General features: G+C 53.1%; 1 protein-coding gene across 4 annotated transcripts in view; it reads right to left on the bottom strand.

Moving 5' to 3' along the window:
* The window catches only part of LOC119954503, a 182,244-nt gene that overhangs the window by 66,955 nt on the left and 94,231 nt on the right, over positions 1-21,058 (bottom strand). For 3 of the 4 annotated variants that reach the window (XM_038779790.1, XM_038779791.1, XM_038779794.1), the window contains 2 exons: positions 19,565-19,654; positions 11,229-11,256 (listed from right to left, as the gene is read on the bottom strand). In XM_038779790.1, the coding sequence (XP_038635718.1) occupies positions 11,229-11,256; positions 19,565-19,654 (118 nt within the window). Of the gene's footprint in view, positions 1-8,384; positions 8,462-11,228; positions 11,257-19,564; positions 19,655-21,058 lie in introns of those variants that run through there. The other variant, XM_038779793.1, reaches the window with a different exon arrangement.

Below are 21,058 nucleotides of genomic sequence, written 5' to 3'. Positions count from 1 at the left end.
GCTCATCTTCAGTACTTTACAGGGTCCAGCCATTCATGGTGTAATAATTATCCTCGTTAGCTCGCACCCCCCCCCCCAAGTGTATTACCTCACACTTTGCGTTGAATTCCATTTGCCACTTCTCTACCCACCTGAACAATCCATTGATATCCTCCTGCAACCTATGACTATCCTTGTTATTTACTGCTCTATCAGTCATCCACAGACTTCTACTTTCAGTCCAAATCATTAAGTACATCACAAATAGCAAAGGCCCCAGTGCCGAGCCCTGCGGAACCCCACTAGAAATAGACTTCCAGTCACAGAAATATCCCTGTGCCATCGCCCTCTGCTTCCCGCCTCTCAGCCAATTTCTGATCCAATGTGCCACTTTGCCTTGGATCCCATGAGCCCTTACTTTTTTCACCAGTCTGCCATGAGGGATAAAATATGCTAAAGTCAATATAGACCACATCAAATGCATTACCCTCATCAACACTCCTGGTTACCTCAATTAGCAAATTTTATCAAATTTGTCAAACACGACCTTCCCCCAGCACATCCATACTGACTATCCCAGATTAATCCATGTGTATCCTTTTAAAAAAATATATTTTTAAAGACATTTTCAATTTATATACTGTAACACTTTACTTTTAATATTTACAGCACACGTGGTTCTTATATACATATTGATATTGTCTGTCTTCCTCCCCCCCCCCCCCCCCACCCCCCCACCCCCTGCAACCCCCTTTCCATTCAGGGTGTACTCCCCTTGGCTCATATTCTCCCATTTCCCTTTATGTTTTCTGCTGCCTGCCTTGCGAGTTTGGAAGGGGGGGGGGGGTCCTTCTGCCCCCTTCCTCTCCCTTGGTGTTTCTCCCTGTAGTTCCCCTGAGTTCCCTCCTCTCCCCCCCCCCCCCCCCCCCCCCTCCCTCAGAGTTGTGTGTTTCTGTCTGTCTTCTCCCATCTCTCACTTTTTTCCCTGGTGGCTTCGAACAGATCTTGGAAGAGGCAGATGAATTGTCCCCATACTTTGAGGAAGTCTTCTTCCAAACCATGAATGGTGTATTTGATCTTCTCCAAGTGGAGGGATTCTGCCGGGTCTGCCAGCCAGCCCGCAGCTGTGGGTGGTGCTGCTGATCGCCAGCCGAGAAGGATTCTCTGGCATGCGATTAGGGAACGAAAGCTCGGGCGTCAGCCCTCTTCCCCATGTGTAGCTCTAGCTGTTCGGATACCCCGAAGATCGCCACTCTTGGGCACGGTTCCACCCTCACCATCTTGGACATTGCTTTGGAGAAGGCTGACCAGAACCCTGAAAGTCTGGGACAGGCCCAAACTTATGTGTGTGGTTGGCCGGGCCTCTCTGGCACCATTGACATTTCATAGTATCATAGAATTTACAGTGCCCAGAATTCGGCCCATCGAGTCGGCACCGGCTCTTGGAAAGAGCACCCTACCCAAAGTCAACACCTCCACCTTATCCCCATAACCCAGTAACCCCACCCAACACTAAGGGCAATTTTGGACACTAAGGGCAATTTATCATGGCCAATCCACCTAACCTGCACATCTTTGGACTGTGGGAGGAAACCGGAGCACCCGGAGGAAACCCACGCACACACGGGGAGGATGTGCAGACTCCGCACAGACAGTGACTCAAGCTGGAATCAAACCTGGGACCCTGGAGCTGTGAAGCAATTGTGCTATCCACAAGGCTACCGTGCTGCCATTTATCCTCCATCTCGTGGAAGAACCTATTGATTAGGGTTCTGATTGGGTATGCTCTGTGCACCACTGCACTGAGCTGCATGAGGCTGAGCCTTAGGCAGGAGGAGGTGGAGTTGGCCCTGCTCATGCTTCACTGCTGGGTCCCCAACCCACTTCTGTCCCTAGTTCGTCTCTCCATTTCAGTCTGGCTTCATCCAGTGGCAGTCTCGCATTGTCCAGTAGCTGTCCGTAGATTTTCCCGCAGTTTCCCTCTTCCTTACTGTCCGTGTTTATCAGGTCCCCTAGTAATGTGACCCCCAGGACATCCTACTGTCTCCTTCCGGAGGAAGTGCTTTACCTGTAAGTGTCTAAGTTTCTGTCCTGCCAGTAGTTCCAGCTCCTCCGTCAGTTCGCCCAGTGTCGCTGGTCTGTGCCCCATGTAAAAGTCCCTGACCGTCAGCGTCCCCCAGTCCTGTCTCCATTTTTTGAAGGTGGTGTCTGGCATGGCTGTTGGGAACCTGTGGTTTCCGCAGATGGGAGAAATGGGGGACATCTCGGTCAGACAAAAATGTTGCCTCATCTGATTCCACCTACCATCACTGGGCTGGATGTGCGTTTCATCGGGGGGGGGGGGGGGGGGGGGGGGGGGGGGCTGATGGGAGCGCTGCCGTGGCGAAGGAGGCTTCATCCATCCGCACCCATTCCGTGATGGGCTCACATATCCATTCCCTCACTCTCTCTGCCGTACCTGCCCAGTGGTAATATTGTAGGTTTGGTCGTGCAAACCTACAAGGGCAGCACGGTAGCCTTGTGGATAGCACAATTGCTTCACAGCTCCAGGGTCCCAGGTTCGATTCCGGCTTGGGTCACTGTCTGTGCGGGGTCTGCACATCCTCCCCGTGTGTGCGTGGGTTTCCTCCTGGTGCTCCGGTTTCCTCCCACAGTCCAAAGATGTGCAGGTTAGGTGGATTGGCCAAGATAAATTGCCCTTAGTGTCCAAAATTGCCCTTAGTGTTGGGTGGGTTACTGGGTTATGGGGTTAGGGTGGCGGTGTTGGCCTTGGGTAGGGTGCTCTTTTCAAGAGCCAGTGCAGACTCGATGGGCAGAATGGCCTCCTTCTGCACTGTAAATTCTATGATACTATCGTTTCTCCTTTGCAAGTGTTGTTTTGGGGACTCTCAGGTTCTTACCCACCCCTCACAAACACCATGATCATCTATGTTTTGGAAAAAGGCCTTGGGGATGAAGATCTGAATAGGAAGAGGAACCTCGGCAGTATGTTCATCTTGATCGTCTGCACCTTCCCTGCCAGGGAGAGCGGGAGTGTCCCATCTCTGTAGGCCCTTTTTGACTTCCTCAGCCAGGCTGGTCAGATTCCACTTATGAATCTGTGTATAGACCCGGGCTATTTGGATCCCCAGGTGGTGGAATTTGTTTTGGGCTAGTTTGAATGTGAGTCCCTCCAGCTCTGTCCCTTCCACGTTTGGGTTCACCGGGAATGCCCCGCTTTTGCCTCGTCTAAGTTTATAACCCGAGAAGGTTCCGAACTCTTTCAGGAGCGACATGGTTGCTCTCAGGCCTTCCTGTGGTTCTGAGACATTGAGGAGCAGATCATCCGCATAGAGTGAGACTCTGCTCTCTTCCTCTCCTCTGAATGCCCCTCCAACTTTTCGCATCTCGCAGAGAAATCGGCAGGGGTTCAATTGCAAGGGCAAACAGGAGTGGGGACACTGGGCTGCCCTGCCTTATGCCTCTGTGCTGTGGGGCATTGTTTCACCCAGAAGGGGAATCCTGCCCCTAGTCCAAACCACTCCAGTCGGCCTTTTCGGCGTCCAGGGAGACAATCACCTCTGGTGTTCTCTCCCCGGGGTAGTCATTATTACGTTCAGCAGCCGCATGATGTTCGTAGTAAGCTGCCTACTCTTGACAAAGCCCATCTGACCCTCTGCGACCACCTCTGGTACGCAGCCTTCCAGCCTCCTGGCCAGGACCTTTACGAGTATTTTCACGTCTACATTTAGGAGTGAAGTGGGTTTGTAAGAGCCGCATTCCATCAGGTTCTTGTCTTTTTTGGGTATCAGCGATATCGTGGCCTGTGTTCGGGTAGAAGGCAGGGTACACCTCACCAGCGAGTCTGCGAACATGTCCCTTAAATGTGGGGCTAGGGCCGGCACAAATTATTTGTAGAAGTCAGCTGGGAACCCATCCGGTCCCGGCACCTTCCCCACCTGCATGGAGCTGATGTTCTCCATGATTTCTACCAGATTTATTGGTGCTTCCCCCACAACTGGCATGGCCAGTCCCTCAAGGAACTATTTCATCCCCGCATCCCCGTTGGGAGGTTCGGAGGTGTACAGCCCTTAGTAGAAGGTCTTGAATGCACAATTGACCTCTTTTTGTTCCGTTACCAATCTGCCTCTGCTATATTTTACCTGCACTATTTCCCTCGTGGCTGCCTGCTTTCTCAGCTGGTGCGCCAGTAGGTGACCAGCCTTTTCTCAATGTTCGTAGAGGATCCCCCGTGTCTGGTGGAGTTGGCACTCTGCTTTCCTTGTGGATAGCAGGTTAAAGTGTATTTGTAACTTTTTTCCCTCCGCCAGCAGCTCTATGGTCAGGGCCAGCTCTACGGTTGGAGTCAATCAGCTGTTGCCTGGCCGCCCTCTCTTTCCTGTCTCTGCGAGCCTTGGCTAAATGTAGGCTAAAATGCCCTCTCTGATCACCGCCTTCAGTCCCTCCCAGAACGTGGAAGGTGAGACTTCCCCGTTCTAGTTTTGACTTAATAGAGGCATACAAAATGATCAGAGGGTTAGATAGGGTGGACAGCGAGAGCCTGCTCCCGCGGATGGAGGTGGCTAGCACGAGGGGACATAGCCTTAAATTGAGGGGTAATAGATATAGGACAGAGGTCAGAGGTGGGTTTTTTATGCAAAGAGTGGTGAGGCCGTGGAATGCCCTACCTGCAACAGTAGTGAACTCGCCAACATTGAGGGCATTTAAAAATTTATTGGATAAGCATATGGATGATAAGGGCATAGTGTAGGTTAGATGGCCTTTAGTTTTTTTTTCCATGTCGGTGCAACATCGAGGGCCGAAGGGCCTGTACTGCGCTGTATCGTTCTATGTTCTATGTTCTATGTTCTAGTTGTCAGTCACGTAGTCGCCTATGGTTTGTGATGTTTCCTGGCAGAAGGCCTTATCGGTCAAGGGGTCCATGTCCAACCTCCATGTGGGGCACGGTCCATCTCTAACCTCACATCTACGTCGTGCGGAGCGTGGTCGGAGATCACTATTGCGGAGTATTCTGCTCCTACTATCCCTGAAACCATCGATTTCCCCACTGCAAAGAAGTCAATCTTGGTGTATACCTTGTGGACCGATGAGAAGAACAAAAATTTCCACTCGCCAGGGTGCAGGAACCTCCATGGGGCCACCGCCCCCACCTGTTCCATGAATGTTTCCAGTTTTCTATCCATACCAGTCTTTTTCCCCGTTCTGGGGTTTGATCAGTCGGTCAACGGGTCCTGAACGCAGTTAAAGTCGCCCCCAATAATCAGTCAGTGTGTGTCGATATCGGGGGTTTCCACCATGGTCTTTTTTAGGGAGTCTGTGTCGTCCCAGTTGGATGCGTACACATTTATCAGTACCACCGGTGCCCCATCTAGGACACCATTGACCATGATGTACTGCCCCCTTGGTCCGTAACCTCGTCCTCTTACTAATCAGTATGGCTACTCCCCTGGCCCTCGTTCCGTAGCATGAATGGTACGTCTGCCCCACCCAGCCCTTTCTTACAAGCAGTCGTCCTTTTCATAGAATTTACAGTGCAGAAGGAGGCCAATTGGCCCATCGAGTCCAGTAACCCAGTAACCCCACCCAACACTAAGGGCAATTTTGGACACTAAGGGCAATTTATCATGGCCAATCCACCTAACCTACACTTCATTGGACTGTGGGAGGAAACCGGAGCACCCGGAGGAAACCCACGCACACGCGGGGAGGATGTGCAGATTGCGCACAGACAGTGACCCAAGCCGGAATCGAATCTGGGACCCTGGAGCTGTGAAACAATTGTGCTATCCACAATGCTACCGTGCTGCCCTTTTCCCTCAGGTGTGTCTCCTGCAGGAACATTATGTCGGCCTTTAGGCTTCTTAAGTGGGCAAAGACTCTGGATCATTTCACTGGACCGTTAAATCCCCTTACATCGTAACTATCCTGGTGGGGGGTTTCTGACCCCCCGTTCCCGCGGGAGCAATCATACTTACTGGTGGATGCGGCCCTGCAATCTGGGGTTTCCCTTTGTTAGGGGGCCATCCAAAATGGCTACGGTCACCATTCTCACCATGAGGTCGGGCATCTGCGCTCCGGGGTTCCCCATTGTCCATGAGGCCACCCAATACGGCCACAAACTGTGTGTACGCCACGTGGGTGCACCCCGAAGGTTTCCCTTTGTTTAGGGACCTTCTAGCTGCTTGCGGTGCCATCTTGATTCCTCAGCCTGCTCCCTGCCTGCCCAAGCCAATCCTGTTGCCAACTCTTTTTCCCCATTCTGTCCCATCTGTTCCGTATTCTCCCCCTGCTCCCCCCTTCCCGGGTCTCACCCTGCCTGTCCCCGCCCCTGCTGCAATTCTTCTGAAATTAACTTTTTTGGTTCTAGTTGGGAGGAGAGCCCCTCATAAGGGGCTGGTTTAGCTCACAAGGCTAAATCGCTGGCTTATAAAGCAGACCAAGCAAGCCAGCAGCACAGTTCGATTCCCGTACCAGCCTCCCCGGACATGTGCCGGAATGTGGCGACTAGGGGCTTTTCACAGTAACTTCATTGAAGCCTACTCGTGACAATAAGCGATTTTCATTTCATTTCATTTTCATTTCATTTCATTTCATGTGTGTCCGCTTAGCATCACCTGAAGTCAATCCATGTATATCCAAGTCCAGATATATTCTGTCGCTCAGAATTCTTTCCAATAACTTCCCACTCCTGAGGTTAGACTGACTGGTTTATCCCCACCTCCCTTTTTTAATAATGAGCCGTCCTCTGGCAACTAACCTGCATTCGGAGGGATTTAAATTACTGCCAGTTCCCCTGATATCTCCTGCCTTGCCTCCCTCAACAGTTTGGGGTATATTTGGATTGGATTTGTTTATTGTCACGTGTACGAGGTACTGTGAAAAGTATTTTTCTGCGAGCAGGTCAAACAGATCATTAAGTTCATGACAAGAAAATAAATAAAAAGAAAATACATAATAGGGCAATGTACACAATGCAAATACATAGACACCGTCATCGGGTGAAGCATGCAGGAGTGTAATATTAATCAGGTCAGTTCATAAGAGGGTCAATCAGGAGTCTGGTAACAGCGGGGAAGAAGCTGTTTTTGAATCTGTTTGTGCGTGTTCCAAACTTTTGTATCTCCTGCCCGATGGAAGAAGTTGGAAGAGTGATGTACCATCAATTGGACGCGAGACACGATGAAGGTCCAAACTTAGGCTTTAATCAGCTAGATTTTAGCCCGGTGGTCGACTACAGTGAAAGGCTGACCGCCGGGAACTCTGGGTACTTATACCCCGCCTCGGAGGCGGGGTCTACTTGCCTCTCGACCAATTGGTGAGCAGTCACAACCACCCTTTGGCTTTGGTCGCCAAGCCAATTTTGTATCAATTGGCTACCTCACCCTGGATTCCATGAGATTTAAGCTTTTGCAACAACCTACCATGCGGTACCTTGTCAAAGGCCTTGCTAAAATCCATGGAGACAACGTCGACTGCACTGCCCTCATCTACCTTCTTGGTTACCCCTTCAAAATACTCAATCAAATTAGTGAGACATGGCTTTCCCCTCACAAGGCCATGCTGACTTTCCCCAATTTGCCTTTGCCTGTCCAAATCCCTGTAGATCCTGTCCCTCAGAATATAGAACATAGAACATAGAACAGTACAGCACAGAACAGGCCCTTCGGCCCTCGATGTTGTGCCGAGCAATGATCACCCTACTCAAACCCACGTACCCACCCTATACCCGTAACCCAACAACCCCCCCTTAACCTCACTTTTTAAGACACTACGGGCAATTTAGCATGGCCAATCCACCTAACCCGCACATCTCTGGACTGTGGGAGGAAACCGGAGCACCCGGAGGAAACCCACGCACACACGGGGAGGACGTGCAGACTCCGCACAGACAGTGACCCAGCCGGGAATCGAACCTGGGACCCTGGAGCTGTGAAGCATTTATGCTAACCACCATGCTACCGTGCGGCCCAGATCTTCTCACAACTTACCCACTACAGTAAGTTGTGATGCAGGTGACAGGTCAGACAGCCAGACACCGGACAAAGCGGCTGTCTTTTAAAAAGCAGTTTTGCAGTTACATGGGCAGGGTGCGTATAGAGGAGGATGGGCCAAATGCGGGCAAGCGGGACTAGCTTAGTGATAGAAGCTGAGTGGCATGGACAAGCTGGGCCGAAGGTCTTGTTTCCATGCTGTAAACATGTATGGCTCTATGACTCTGGTGGGGTACCCCTGACCCTGCACACGCACACCCGGACACTGCAGAGGCCCTGGAACTCAGACCGCGGCCAGGAACTTTACTTGGACCGGGCTCAGGTTCTCTGCCGGATCCACACACACACACACACACCCACACTCACCCTCTGGCTGCAGGGATATTCCCCCATGTTGCAGTCCAGCTCCAAGGTGTTTGATTGTTGGCTGCTGCCTCTGGTGTTGACGGTCTCAGAGTTCAGGCAAAGTATCCAGGCCTGACTGTGTAGCGCTAACAATTTTACACAAAGATTCAAGTGAAGTACAAGAGAGGCTTTATTAAATTGAGATTCTATTCCTCCGGCGGCAGCTGCAGAATGGCATCTCAGTGAAGCTTATGAATATTTATACAGCTCCCTGTGGGCGGAGCTAGCTGGTAGGGGCTTACCGGAGAAACCTGTAATACAGGTACGGCCATACATCCCCCTACTGCAAGCACACATAGATACAGTGGTTGGATCACCACATTCGCCCCCTGTAAAAAATGAGTCCGGCGGGGGTGACGTGGAACTATAATACATATAGTGATCTATGTACAAATGGGCAAAACAAAAGAAAACCAAGAATCCATCAGGCAATCCGGTCACAGGTTGAGTCGGATCGGCGGTCGAACGTTCCGTTGCGAGCGACGTAGCTGCGGTGGCGGCGTCGGCACAGGCGGCATTGGTGATGACGGTGCAGGTGCTGGCGGTGTTGGTGCTGGCCAGTGGCGGGATGACTCCGGGAGCGAGCCGAAATCTTCCATGTCCTCCAGCGTGGGCAGGGGAACGAGGGATGGACCTGGTGGGGACGAATAGGGGGGCACCGGGGAAAAAGAGGGGGAAGGGGCGTGGGCATGGGATCGGCACCCGAGAGAGCCAGGTCCCGGAGCGAGACTGTGTCCTGACGGCCGTCGGGGAACTCCACGTAGGTATACTGGGGGTTCGCGTGGAGCAGGTGTACTTTGTCCACCAGGGGTTCCGCCTTGTGGTGCCTGACATGCCTACGAAGAAGGACTGGGCCCGGAGTCGTGAGACAAGTCAGGAGCGACACCCCGGATGTAGACTTCCTAGGGAAAGCAAAAGCACGTTCAGTCGCGGTGCACAGTAGTGACCGATTGGAATGGAGCGCGTCAGGGAGGACCTGCTGCCAGCGAGCGGCTGGGAGGTTCCTGGACCGTAGGGCCAACTGGACGGCCCTCCAAACCGTCCCGTTCTCCCTTTCTACCTGCCCGTTTCCCCGGGGGTTGTAGCTGGTCGTCCTGCAGGATAGCCCTGCTGAGTAGGAACTGATGCAGCTCATCGCTCATGAATGAGGATCCCCTGTCACTGTGGATGTAGTCGGGGAAACCAAACAGAGCGAATATGGAATCAAGGGCCTTGATGACGGTGGCAGACGTCATATCCGGGCATGGGTTGGCGAAGGGGAACCTACAGAATTTATCGACCACACTAAGGATGTAGGTGTTGCGGTCGGTGGAGGGGAGGGGCCCTTTGAAATCCACGCTGAGGCGTTCAAAGGGGCGGGACGCTTTCACCAGGCGCGCGCAGTCTGGCCGGAAGAAGTGCGGCTTGCACTCCGCACAAACCTGGCAGTCTCTGGTGACTGTCCGTACTTCCTCGACGGAGTAGGGCAGATTGCGGGCTTTGATTAGGTGGTACAAACGAGTGACCCCCGGATGGCAAAGGCTCTCATGCAAGGCACGGAGCTGGTTCACTTGTGCGCTGGGAGTACCTCGGGAGAGGGCGTCTGGGGGCTCGTTGAGCTTGCCGGGGCGATACAAGATCTCGTAATTATAGGTGGAGAGCTCGATCCTCCACCGCAAGATTTTGTCTCAGTGAAACTTACGAATATTTATCCAGCTCCCTGTGGGCGCAGCTAGCCGACAGGGACTTACTGGAGAAACCTGTAATACAGGTACGGCCATATATCCCCCTACTGCAAGCACACATATATACAGTGGTTGGATCACCACAGACTGTTTGATTGGAATGCTAGTCAATAACACTCGCCTGCGACATAGCACATGTACCCACGGGATTCCACTCAGGAGCTCATCTCACTAGCAATGCTAGTTCCCTGAGAGCAATAGCCTTCAGATGTGCGACCAGAGGCTGCTTGCAGTCACCGGGAGTTAAAGTGACTTTCACCATATTACCATGGACAAAGCTCTCCCCGGGGGTGTTTGGTGGGACGGATTGGGAGCAGCTTTTGTTGCCCCTGTTATGGGTATACATGATCCTGGGGGTGGCCTTTAGGACCAGTGTGTCCCGAGCCCCGAGCTCCACCAACCCAGGGATGACCAACGGTGGCCAACCCTCAACCAGGCCACCCCCTCCGGGGACTCCCTACCCCCATCGAGCACTGGGGCAGCAACTCCAGAGCTCCAGGCTGACTTCCTGATTTTATAGATGGCTACTCCCCTCCACCGATCTCCTCAGCAGCCATTGTGTCAGTTTCCTATTTTTAAATAGGTGTGCTAAACGGCGGCCACGTAACCTTCAGCTGAGTAGTCGGTTAGATCTTGGAAGGTCGTTCGATAGGGCATCCGTCCCGTTAATGATATGGAGATTGTCCTCAATTGGTGTCAATTGGAACCTCGCCACGTCTAGGCATCATCCGGAACCCACCAACGGGAGTGGGCCCGTTAGATTGAAAATGGATGGCGCCTGGCGCGTATCCAAATTTTGGCCTCTCCTGCAATCTAACCGTCTCACATGGATCAGACGCAACACGGCCATGACATCGCACCCCTAATTTCAAAGCTGAGACATTTGCAGATTCTCCAGCTAAAATATTAAAATGTTTTATCATAACTGCTACTGTGTATGTGTTTTTAATATTCTGAATAATAATGTCCATTCTACCTTTAATATATCTACCCTGTCATGCTGAAAACCTTATTAATTCGAAGGGTAGATGATAATAAGATCATCCTGTGTCTCACGGTTCACAATTGGATATTTTTCAGCTGAGTTTGGTCAGTAAAATGTTCACAATTCAATCCTCAATGTTCTCACCTCATTTCGTTTCTGCTTTTTGACATTCCTGCGAGGAAATAGTAAATATTACACAGCTGGAGATTATTACTTAAAATAGGAACATGAGAAAAGTAAAGAAGCAGAAAAGATTATATGCGCCATTAAAAATATTCCCTATCACAAAATAGACGAAGTGCTGACGCCAATGTACCAGAAAAAAACTGGGCATCAGCTGCACTGATCCTCTGTTCGGCGGGGGGGAGGGGGTGGGGGGGATAGCAGTCGTGCAGCGTCGAGCCCCTGGCTTTACCTGCGGATACGGCCAGAGAGTCGCCGGGTCCGTGGCCGCACATGTGCATAGTGGCAGCCTGCAGCGGCCACGCCGTGAACATGGCACCAGCCACGCGCGGTCCGGTCACGGCCTGCCAAATACAGTCCCCTAGTAACTCCCCGCGCCACACCCGGAACACCCCCCACCAGTGCCCCCAGGCCCCGCCAAAGCCCCCCCTGGGGTAGTGGCGGCACTGGACTCATGAGTCTATGGACACATTCCGCAGCCAACCCACAGGGTCCACAAAATAAATAGCACCAATGACCCATGCCGTCGGGAACTCGGCCCATCGGGGGTGGAGCATCGGGGACGGCATCAGGTGACATCCTGCGGCCGTCCATACGTTGTGCGGCGTACTCCTAGAGCACGCCGTTTTTTAGGAGGCGGAGCATCACAAAAGTGGTGCTGTCCCCCGATTTTGGCACGAATGGGGATTCTCCGGCTGATCCCCAAATGCGATTTGGGCAGCGCCAACCGGAGAATCCCGCCCACCAAGTCTGATGAACAGAAATCAGACCAAAGGCGTAACTACTAACGGTGTAAAGAAAGTGGGGGACGCACAACAGGCAGCTTGGAGGATATATCTTCAAGAGGTGTTATACTTGGAGAAGGTACAGAGAGAAGGTGAAGGTCATGGAGGATCTGATTCTTTTGAAGAACTGGGGTAGGGCTAAAGAGGGCTAAAGATTTTTGGTCAACTAGGGTGCAGCACCAAAATGTCAGCCCCACTTAAATTATGCAGACTGGAAGATGCGAGTTTGACTAGAGGGTATTGGAAGAGTTGATTCTGAAGATAGCAAACACATTTAATCAGTAAATGGACTTTGTTACTGGTTGACAAAAGCATTTTTGCAAAACAGGAATATTATGTGGTCTAAAAATCAATTCAGTGTAAAATAAGGTTACAAACAGATCAGCCACCAGAAGTGGACAGTATGGGGATGGAACCTATAGGTATTTCCGTCAGAGTGGAGGTGAAGTAGTGGGGGAGGCATGAGGGTGGCAGGTTAGCACAGTGGTTAGCACTGTCGCTTCACAGCTCCAGTGTCCCAGGTTCGATTCCCGGCTTGCCTCACTGTCTGTGAGGAGTCTGCATGTTCTCCCTGTGTCTGCGTGGTTTTCCTCTGGGTCCTCTGGTTTCCTCCCAAAGTCCAAAGATGTACAGGTTAGATGGATTGGCCATGCTAAATTGCCTAATGTCCAAAAAAAAGTTAGGTGGGGTTACTGGGTTACGTGGATAGGGTGGAGGTGTAGGCATACGTAGGATACTCTTTCCTTGGGCCAGTGCAGACTCGATGGGCCAAATGGCCTTCTTCTGGACTGCAAATTCTATGATTCTATGAGAGCAGTGATTTTGTCTTCCCAATATTTAAGTGGAAGAGCTGATTCATTGAGGACTGGTGGCGGACTTCCGGTAGCGGCAATGACCAGCTGAGCCGCACGTTCGGAGGCTCCCGAAAAAAACGGACTTCGGGGCTTTTTTAAAGGCCCCCAACGGAGCTTGAGAGGCAAATCCCGACGGGGGAAGAGGCCAGGAGTTTCCCCAGAGGTCCCATGGTGCAGACCAGGAGCGGAGCAGGGAGAGAATCGGGAGGAAAAACTTTTGAAAAAAATCGGGACCCGCAGGACAAAATGGCGGCCGGCGAAAGTTTTGAAGAACTGAAGAAGTGGGTACAGACGACTCTGCTGAGCCTCTTCCAGGATCTGAAAGTGGAGCTGCTGGAGTCCATCAAGGTAACCAACAGGGAACTGATGGAGACCCAGACAGCCCAGGGGGCTGCGATCCAGGAGCTGCAGCAGCAAGCCACCGAGAGGGAGGACGAGGTCGTGGCCGTGGTGGGGAAGGTGGAGGTGCACGAGGCGCTCCATAAAAGATGGCAGGAGCGGTTCGAGGAGTTGGTCAACCGGTCGAGGAGGAAGAATTTACGGATCCTGGGCCTCACGGAGGGGCTGGAGGGGTCGGACCTAGCGGCCTATGTGGTGATGATGCTGAACATGCTGATGGGGGCTGGGTCCTTCCAGGAGCCCCTGGAGTTGGAGGAGGCCCACAGAAGTCTGGCTAGGAGGCCCAAGCCGAACGAGCCGCCGCGGGCGGTGTTGGTAAGGTTCCACCGGTTTGTGGATCGTGAGTGTGTGGGTCCGGTGGGCCAAGAAGGAGCGGAGCAGCAAATGGGAGAACACGGAGGTGCGGATCCTCCAGGACTGGAGTGCGGAGGTGGCGGGGCGGAGGGCCGGGTTTAACCGGACAAAGGCGGTGCTCCACAGACGGAAGGTGAAGTTTGGAATGCTGCAGCCGGCGCGTCTGTGGGTCACCTACCAGGATCGGCACCACTATTGTGAGTCCCCGGAGGAGGCGTGGGCCTTCGTGCAAGCCGAGAAACTGGACACAAACTGAGGGTCCCCCGAATGGCGGATGCTGTGGAATACTGTATTTATTTATACTGTATGTGTATCTGCGGGGTTTAGGGTATGATGTGGGGTGGCCGTAGGGTGGGTGGGGTGATGCCGTACGGGTGTTTTCTTTATAGGTTTTCTAGCAGGAGTTGGGTGGACGGGTTTGGACTGAGGGGTAAACGGGGTGTTTGGGGAGCTGGTGGGGGGGACTGACAATGGGAGTGGCCCTGGAGGAGGCGGGGCCCGGCAGGGCAAAAGCGCGGGCTTTCTGCGGGGTCCCCGCGCTGGGAGAGGGAGGGGGCGGGGTTTTCTTTTCCCGCGCAGGAGCGGGGGAGGGTGGACTGGTTGATGGGCACTATGGGGGAGGGGCAGTCCCACGTTGGGAGGAGCCGAAAGTAGGGCGGGAGCCGCCGGGGTCAGCAGAAGATAGCTGGCTCACGGGAGTGCTGTAGAGGGGGGGGGGGTGCGGCTAGGAGGGTTCCTAGCCTTGGGGGGGGGTTACCGGGTTGCTGCTGAAACGGTCAGGAAGCAGCTGGAGGACGCAGGGAGTGCTGGAGGGGGGAAGGTGCCGCCGTGGGAAACTGGCAGAGCGTGGGACGCTGGCCAGGAGTGGGCAAGGGATGGGGTATGGCTAATCGGCAGGGGAAGGGGGCAGGGAGCCCTCGGATCCGGCTGATAACCTGGAATGTCAGGGGGCTGAATGGGCCGGTCAAACGGACCCGGGTAGTTGCGCACCTGAAGGGACTGAAGGCGGATGTGGCCATGCTCCAGGAGACACACCTGAGAGTGGTGGACCAGGTCCGGCTGAGAAAGGGGTGGGTGGGCCAGGTATTCCACTCAGGGCTGGACGAGAAGAGTAAAGCGGTGGCGATCCTGGTGGGGAAGAAGGTGTCGTTTGAGGCGTTGAAGGTGGTGGCTGACAGTGGCGGGAGGTACGTGATGGTGAGTGGCAAGCTGCAGGGGGAGCGGGTGGTGTTGGTGAATGTCTATGCCCCAAATTGGGACGATGCGGGGTTCATGCGGAGTATGCTGGGCCGCATTCCGGACCTGGAGGTGGGGGGCCTGATCATGGGGGGAGACTTTAACACTGTGCTGGTTCCCCCATTGGATCGATCCAAGTCCCGGACGGGTAGGAGGTCGGCGGCGGCTAAGGTGCTGAGGGGATTTATGGACCAGATGGGGGGGGTGGACCCTTGGAGGTTTGAGAGGCCAAGGGCCAGGGAATACTCGTTTTTCTCCCATGTACATAAGGCCTACTCGAGGATTGACTTTTTTGTCCTGAGCAGGGGGCTGGTGCCGAGGGTGGAGGAAGTGGAATACTCCGCCATTGCCATTTCGGACCATGCCCCACACTGGATGGACCTCGGGCTGGGGGAAGAGAGGGACCAACGTCCGCTTTGGCGCATGGAGGTGGGGCTGCTGGCAGAGGAGGAGGTGGCCGGGAGGGTCCGGGGGTGTATTGAGAGATACCTCGAGGCCAATGATAACGGGGAGGTTCGGATGGGGACGGTCTGGGAGGCATTGAAGACGGTGACGAGGGGGGAATTGATCTCCATCCGAGCCCATAAGGAGAGGGGGGAGCAGAGGGAAAGGGAAAGACTGATAGGGGAGATGGTGCAGGTGGATAGGAGATATGCGGAGGCCCCGGAGGAGGGATTGCTGGGGGAGGGGCGTAGCCTACAGGCCAGATTTGACCTACTGATGAACAGAAAGGCGGAAGCCCAGTGGAGGAAAGCACAGGGGGCGGTGCATGAACACGGGGAGAAGGTGAGCAGGATGCTGGCGCACCAGCTCCGGAAGCGAGACGCGGCCAGGGAGATTGGGGGAGTGAGCGCTGGGAAGGTGGTGCGGAGGGGGGTAGAGGTCAATGGGGTCTTCAGGGACTTTTATGGGGAACTGTACCGCTCTGAGTCCCCGGTGGGGGAGGGTGGAATGGGGCGCTTCCTGGACAGGTTGCGTTTCCCGAGGGTGGAAGAGGAGCGGGTGGAGGGACTAGGGGCACCGATCGAGTTGGAGGAGGTTGGCAAAGGGATAGGGAGAATGCAGTCGGGGAAGGTGCCGGGGCCGGACGGGTTTCCGGCGGAATTTTATAAAAAGTATTTGGACCTGTTGGGCCCCCTGTTGGTTCGGACCTTTAACGAGGCATGGGAGGGGGGGGCTTTGCCCCCAACTATGTCGCGGGTGCTGATTTCCTTGATCCTGAAGCGGGACAAGGACCCTCTGCAGTGTGGATCATATAGGCTGATTTCGTTGCTGAACGCCGATGCCAAGCTGCTGGCAAAGATCCTGGCCACTAGAATAGAGGATTGTGTGCCGGGGGTCATACATGAGGACCAGACGGGGTTTGTGAAGGGAAGGCAGCTGAACACAAATGTGCGAAGACTCCTCAATGTCATTATGATGCCGGCGGTGGAAGGGGAGGCGGAGATAGTGGTGGCGTTGGACGCGGAGAAGGCCTTCGATAGGGTGGAGTGGGAGTACTTGTGGGAGGTGTTGGAGAGATTTGGGTTTGGGGAGGGGTTTATTCGGTGGGTGAGGCTGCTCTACGAAGCCCCGATGGCAAGTGTAGCCACGAATAGGAGGAGGTCGGAGTACTTTCGGCTGCATCGGGGGACGAGGCAGGGGTGCCCCCTGTCCCCCTTGCTCTTTGCGTTGGCAATTGAGCCCCTGGCCATGGCATTGAGGGAGTCAGGGAACTGGAGGGGCCTGGTGCGGGGTGGGGAGGAGCATCGAGTGTCACTGTACACGGACGACCTGCTGATGTATGTGGTGGACCCGGTGGGGGGGATGCCGGAGGTGATGAGGATCCTTGGGGAATTCGGGGGTTTCTCGGGGTTTAAGTTGAACCTGGGCAAGAGTGAGGTGTTTGTGGTGCATCCGGGGGATCAGGAGGAGGGGATTGGTAGGCTCCCACTGAAGCAGGCAGGGAAGAGCTTCAGGTACCTAGGGGTCCAGGTGGCTGGGAGTTGGGGGGCCCTGCACAAGCTCAACCTCACAAGGTCGGTGGAGCAGATGGAGGAGGAGTTTAAGAGGTGGGATATGTTACCGCTGTCACTGGCGGGGAGGGTGCAGTCCGTTAAGATGACGGTGCTCCCGAGGTTTTTGTTCTTGTTCCAGTGCCTCCCCATCTTTATCCCAAAGGCCATTTTCAGGAGGGTCAACAGCAGTATCACGGGTTTTGTGTGGGCGCATGGGACTCCAAGGGTTCGAAGAGTGTTCCTGGAACGAGGCAGGGATAGGGGGGGGCTGGCGTTGCCCAACTTCTGTGGGTACTACTGGGCGGCCAACGCAGCGATGGTGCGTAAGTGGGTAATGGACGAGGAGGGGGCAGCGTGGAAGAGGATGGAGGGGGCGTCTTGTGTGGGCACGAGCCTGGAAGCGCTAGTAACGGCGCCGTTGCCGCTCCCTCCAACAAGGTATACCACGAGCCCGGTGGTGGCGGCTACCCTCAAAATTTGGGGGCAATGGAGACGGCACAGGGGAGAAATGGGGGGCTCGATGGAGGCCCCGATACGGGGGAACCATCAGTTCGCCCCAGGGAGCATTGATGGCGGATTTCTGGGCTGGCACAGGGCAGGGGTTAGGAGGTTGAGGGACCTGTTTGTGGAGGGGAGGTTCGCGAGCTTGGGGGAGTTAGAGGGGAAGTTTGGGCTCCCCCCGGGGAACATGTTTAGGTACATCCCGGTGAGGGCGTTTGCCAGGCAGCAGGTGGAGGGGTTCCCCTTGCTGCCCCCACGAGGCGTGCGGGATAGGGTGCTCTCGGGGGTGTGGGTCGGAGGAGGGAGGATCTCGGACATATACCGGGTAATGCAGGAGGTAGACGAGGCCTCGGTGGAGGAACTGAAGCGGAAGTGGGAAGAGGAGCTGGGGGAGGAGATTGAGGAGGGGACGTGGGCGGATGCCCTGGAGAGAGTGAATTCCTCCTCTTCCTGTGCGAGGCTTAGCCTCATACAGGTCAAGGTGCTGCATAGCTGGCACATGACTGGGACAAGGATGAGTAGGTTTTTCGGGGGCGAGGACAGGTGTGCTAGGTGCTCGGGGAGCCCAGCGAACCACGCCCATATGTTTTGGGCGTGCCCAGCGTTGGGGGAGTTTTGGAAGGGGGTAGCAAAGACGGTGTCGAGGGTGGTGGGATCCAGGGTCGAGCCAGGCTGGGGACTCGCAATTTTTGGGGTTGCAGTGGAGCCGGGAGTGCAGGAGGCGATAGAGGCCAGGGTCCTGGCCTTTGCGTCCCTAGTAGCCCGGCGGAGGATCTTGCTCCAATGGAAGGATGCGACGCCCCCAAGCGTGGAGGCCTGGATATCTGATATGGCGGGATCATTAGATTGGAGAGGGTGAAATTTGCCCTGAGGGGATCAGTACAGGGGTTTTTCAGGCGGTGGCAGCCCTTTCTGGACTTCCTGGCGGAACGGTAGGGAAACAGGCCGACAGCAGCAGCAACCCGGGGGGGGGGGGGGGGGGGGGGGGTAAGGATTGGGGGGAGGGATAACTGTGCACAAGGGTTTGTGGAGGGTGCTATCTCTCTCCTTTGTTTGTTTTTTTTCTTTTCTCTTTTTCTTTGTTTTTGTTTCTTCCTTTTGTTTGAAGTTGCTCTTGAAGCTGGAGGGCATTGTTTATGGGGTGTTACCGCGGTTGTACGTTAATAGAGTTAAGATGTTTATATTTTGTATTTTGTAAAAATTTCAATAAAAATTATTTATAAAAAAAATAAAAATAAAAAATAAAAATAATTGAGGACTGGTGGTTCACCAAGTAGTTGGAAAACACAGAGGCAGTGAAGGGATCGAGAGAGGTCAAGGTGAGGGAGAACTGGGTGTCATCAGCATACAAGTATAACCTGATCATGTAGCTTCAGGTAATGCTACCCAGAGATAGCATGTTGATGAAAAATAGAATGGAGTATTATGTGATTCCTTAAATAACAGTGCAGGGAGGGGAATAGAAGACATTGCTGAAAATTCCATGTTGGCTGGTCAGAAAAGAAAGGTATTGGAAGAAGATGGTGTGACCAAAGATGTCAAACACAGGGCATCTTTGAAGGTCAAATAGAGTTTGAAGAATGAGATGTAGTTTGTAAGTACAATGGAGTTAAGGTTATACATTTTAAGAGGTTAGTCAAGACAGCAGGTTTGAAAGGGAGAGGGCAGTACCTGAAGAATTATGTATTATATTTGCCATTTCCATTAATTAATTCTCCTTTTCAAAGAATCCCTACTGCGCAGAAGGCGGCCATTTGGGCCATCAAATCTGCACTGACTCTCTGAAAGAGCAACCCACCCTATCCCCCAAACCCAGTAACCCCTCCTAACCTTTTGGACACAAGGGGGCAAGTTAGCATTGGCAACCTTTGCACATCTTTGGATTGTGGGAGGAAACCGGAGCACCCGGAGGAAATCCATGTCAGCCACAGCGATAAAGTACAAACTCCATAAAGACAGTTACCCGAGGCCGGCATTGAACCCGGGAACCTGGCGCTGTGAAGCAGCTGTGCTAATCACTGTGGTACCCCTTGCTTATAATTCCCTATCATTTGCTGCCTTTAGGGATCCAATGGCAGATAGTTTGAGACAATTAGTTTTGTGGAAGACAGACGATAATTGGTTGGTGCACATGGTTGCAATGAACAGATATTAGATATTGCGTAATCTACCTCTCTTCCAGAAGCACACACCCAGCAGAGCAAGGGTGAGTATCACAGTCAAAGTCGAGCCAATACCAGCTTCCAGCCCAGCGGATTTATCTAATTGAGACAAAGGGACACAGTATAACCAACAGATTCTACAAAAGCAGCTTAACAAAAAATAAAACAGGCGTTGCATCTCCGCGACATCCCAGAGTGCTGCAAAATCACTGCTGTAAAATTTAAATCACGGCGGTAAAATCACTGCTGTAAAATTAAAATCACTGTGGTAAAATTAAAATCACTGTGGTAAAATTAAAATCACTGCGGTAAAATTAAAATAACTGCAGCAAAATCAGTTCGGAAATAGAGATAGTTTAAGTAGCTTATATTTATTGTGTGGGTGTTAGGAATAAGGTATAGTTTTACATTTAAGCATTTTCTGCATTTGTGAGCTAAGAAAGTGTTAAAACTTCAGTTTAGCTTCAAGTTAAAAAATAGTCTGAGCACCTACAGATGACAGTCCAGTCTTCACAAACAGAAATGGGTTCCACTTGATGAATGTGCAGCTGATGTGTGACCATGAGATGCACCTGGTACCTGGGCAGTGTGCATGATACCTTCATCCTGGCACACTTGACGGTTCCCAATCTCTTTGTAGCGTTCCCCCGGCTAGAATGGTTGGTTTCTCGGCGACAGGGGTTATCCACTGTGGTCATGGTTGATGATGGTTTATTCGGAGGCCACAGACGGACATGTAGACCCGCTACAAGCCCATGCAGCAACCAGGGGTGTGATCGAGCGGTGCTTCGGCATCCTGAAGATGTGGTTCAGGTGTTTGAATTGCTAAGGAGAGGTCCTCCAGTACAGTACCACACTGTGGTAGCCTGCTGCAGGGATTGGCCAGGGGCACTGACATCCCCTCCCACACTGCCCCCCACCCCCTCCCATAAACACCCTCCCTGTGCCACTCCCCGCCCTTTGAAACCCCCTTTGTGATTCAAACTGCCTCACTAAGGGGTGCGATCCCTGGGTTGGCAGTAATAGCGGGTCTGGCCCATGGGATGAAGGATGATGACAACCCATCGCAGAACTCTGCGATGAGCTCTGGTGCTCAGCATAATTCGACAATGTCTGACAATACCTGCCCATGGTCGTAGGTAGATGAGGGCAGTGCTGTCGATGTTGTCCACATGGATTTTAGCAAGGCCTTTGACAAAGTACTACATGGTACATTGTTGCAATAGGTTAAATCTCACGGAATCCAGGGTGATCCAAAATTGGATACAAAATTGACTTGGGGACCAAAGCCAAAGGGTGGTTGTGCAGGGTGGTTTTTCAAACTGGAGGCCTGTGACCTCAGGGATCGGTGCTGGGTCCACTATTATTTGTTATCTATAAATGATTTGGATGAGAATGTAGGAGGCATGATTAGTAAGTTTGCAGATGACACCAAGATTGGTGGCATCGTGGATAGTGAAGAAGGTTATGCAAGATAAAAAACAGTTAGACAGTTACATGGGC

This window comes from Scyliorhinus canicula, chromosome 19 (assembly GCF_902713615.1).
Source record: "Scyliorhinus canicula chromosome 19, sScyCan1.1, whole genome shotgun sequence".
Lineage (NCBI taxonomy): Eukaryota > Metazoa > Chordata > Chondrichthyes > Carcharhiniformes > Scyliorhinidae > Scyliorhinus > Scyliorhinus canicula.
This window is presented reverse-complemented; position numbering and strand designations above follow the sequence as displayed.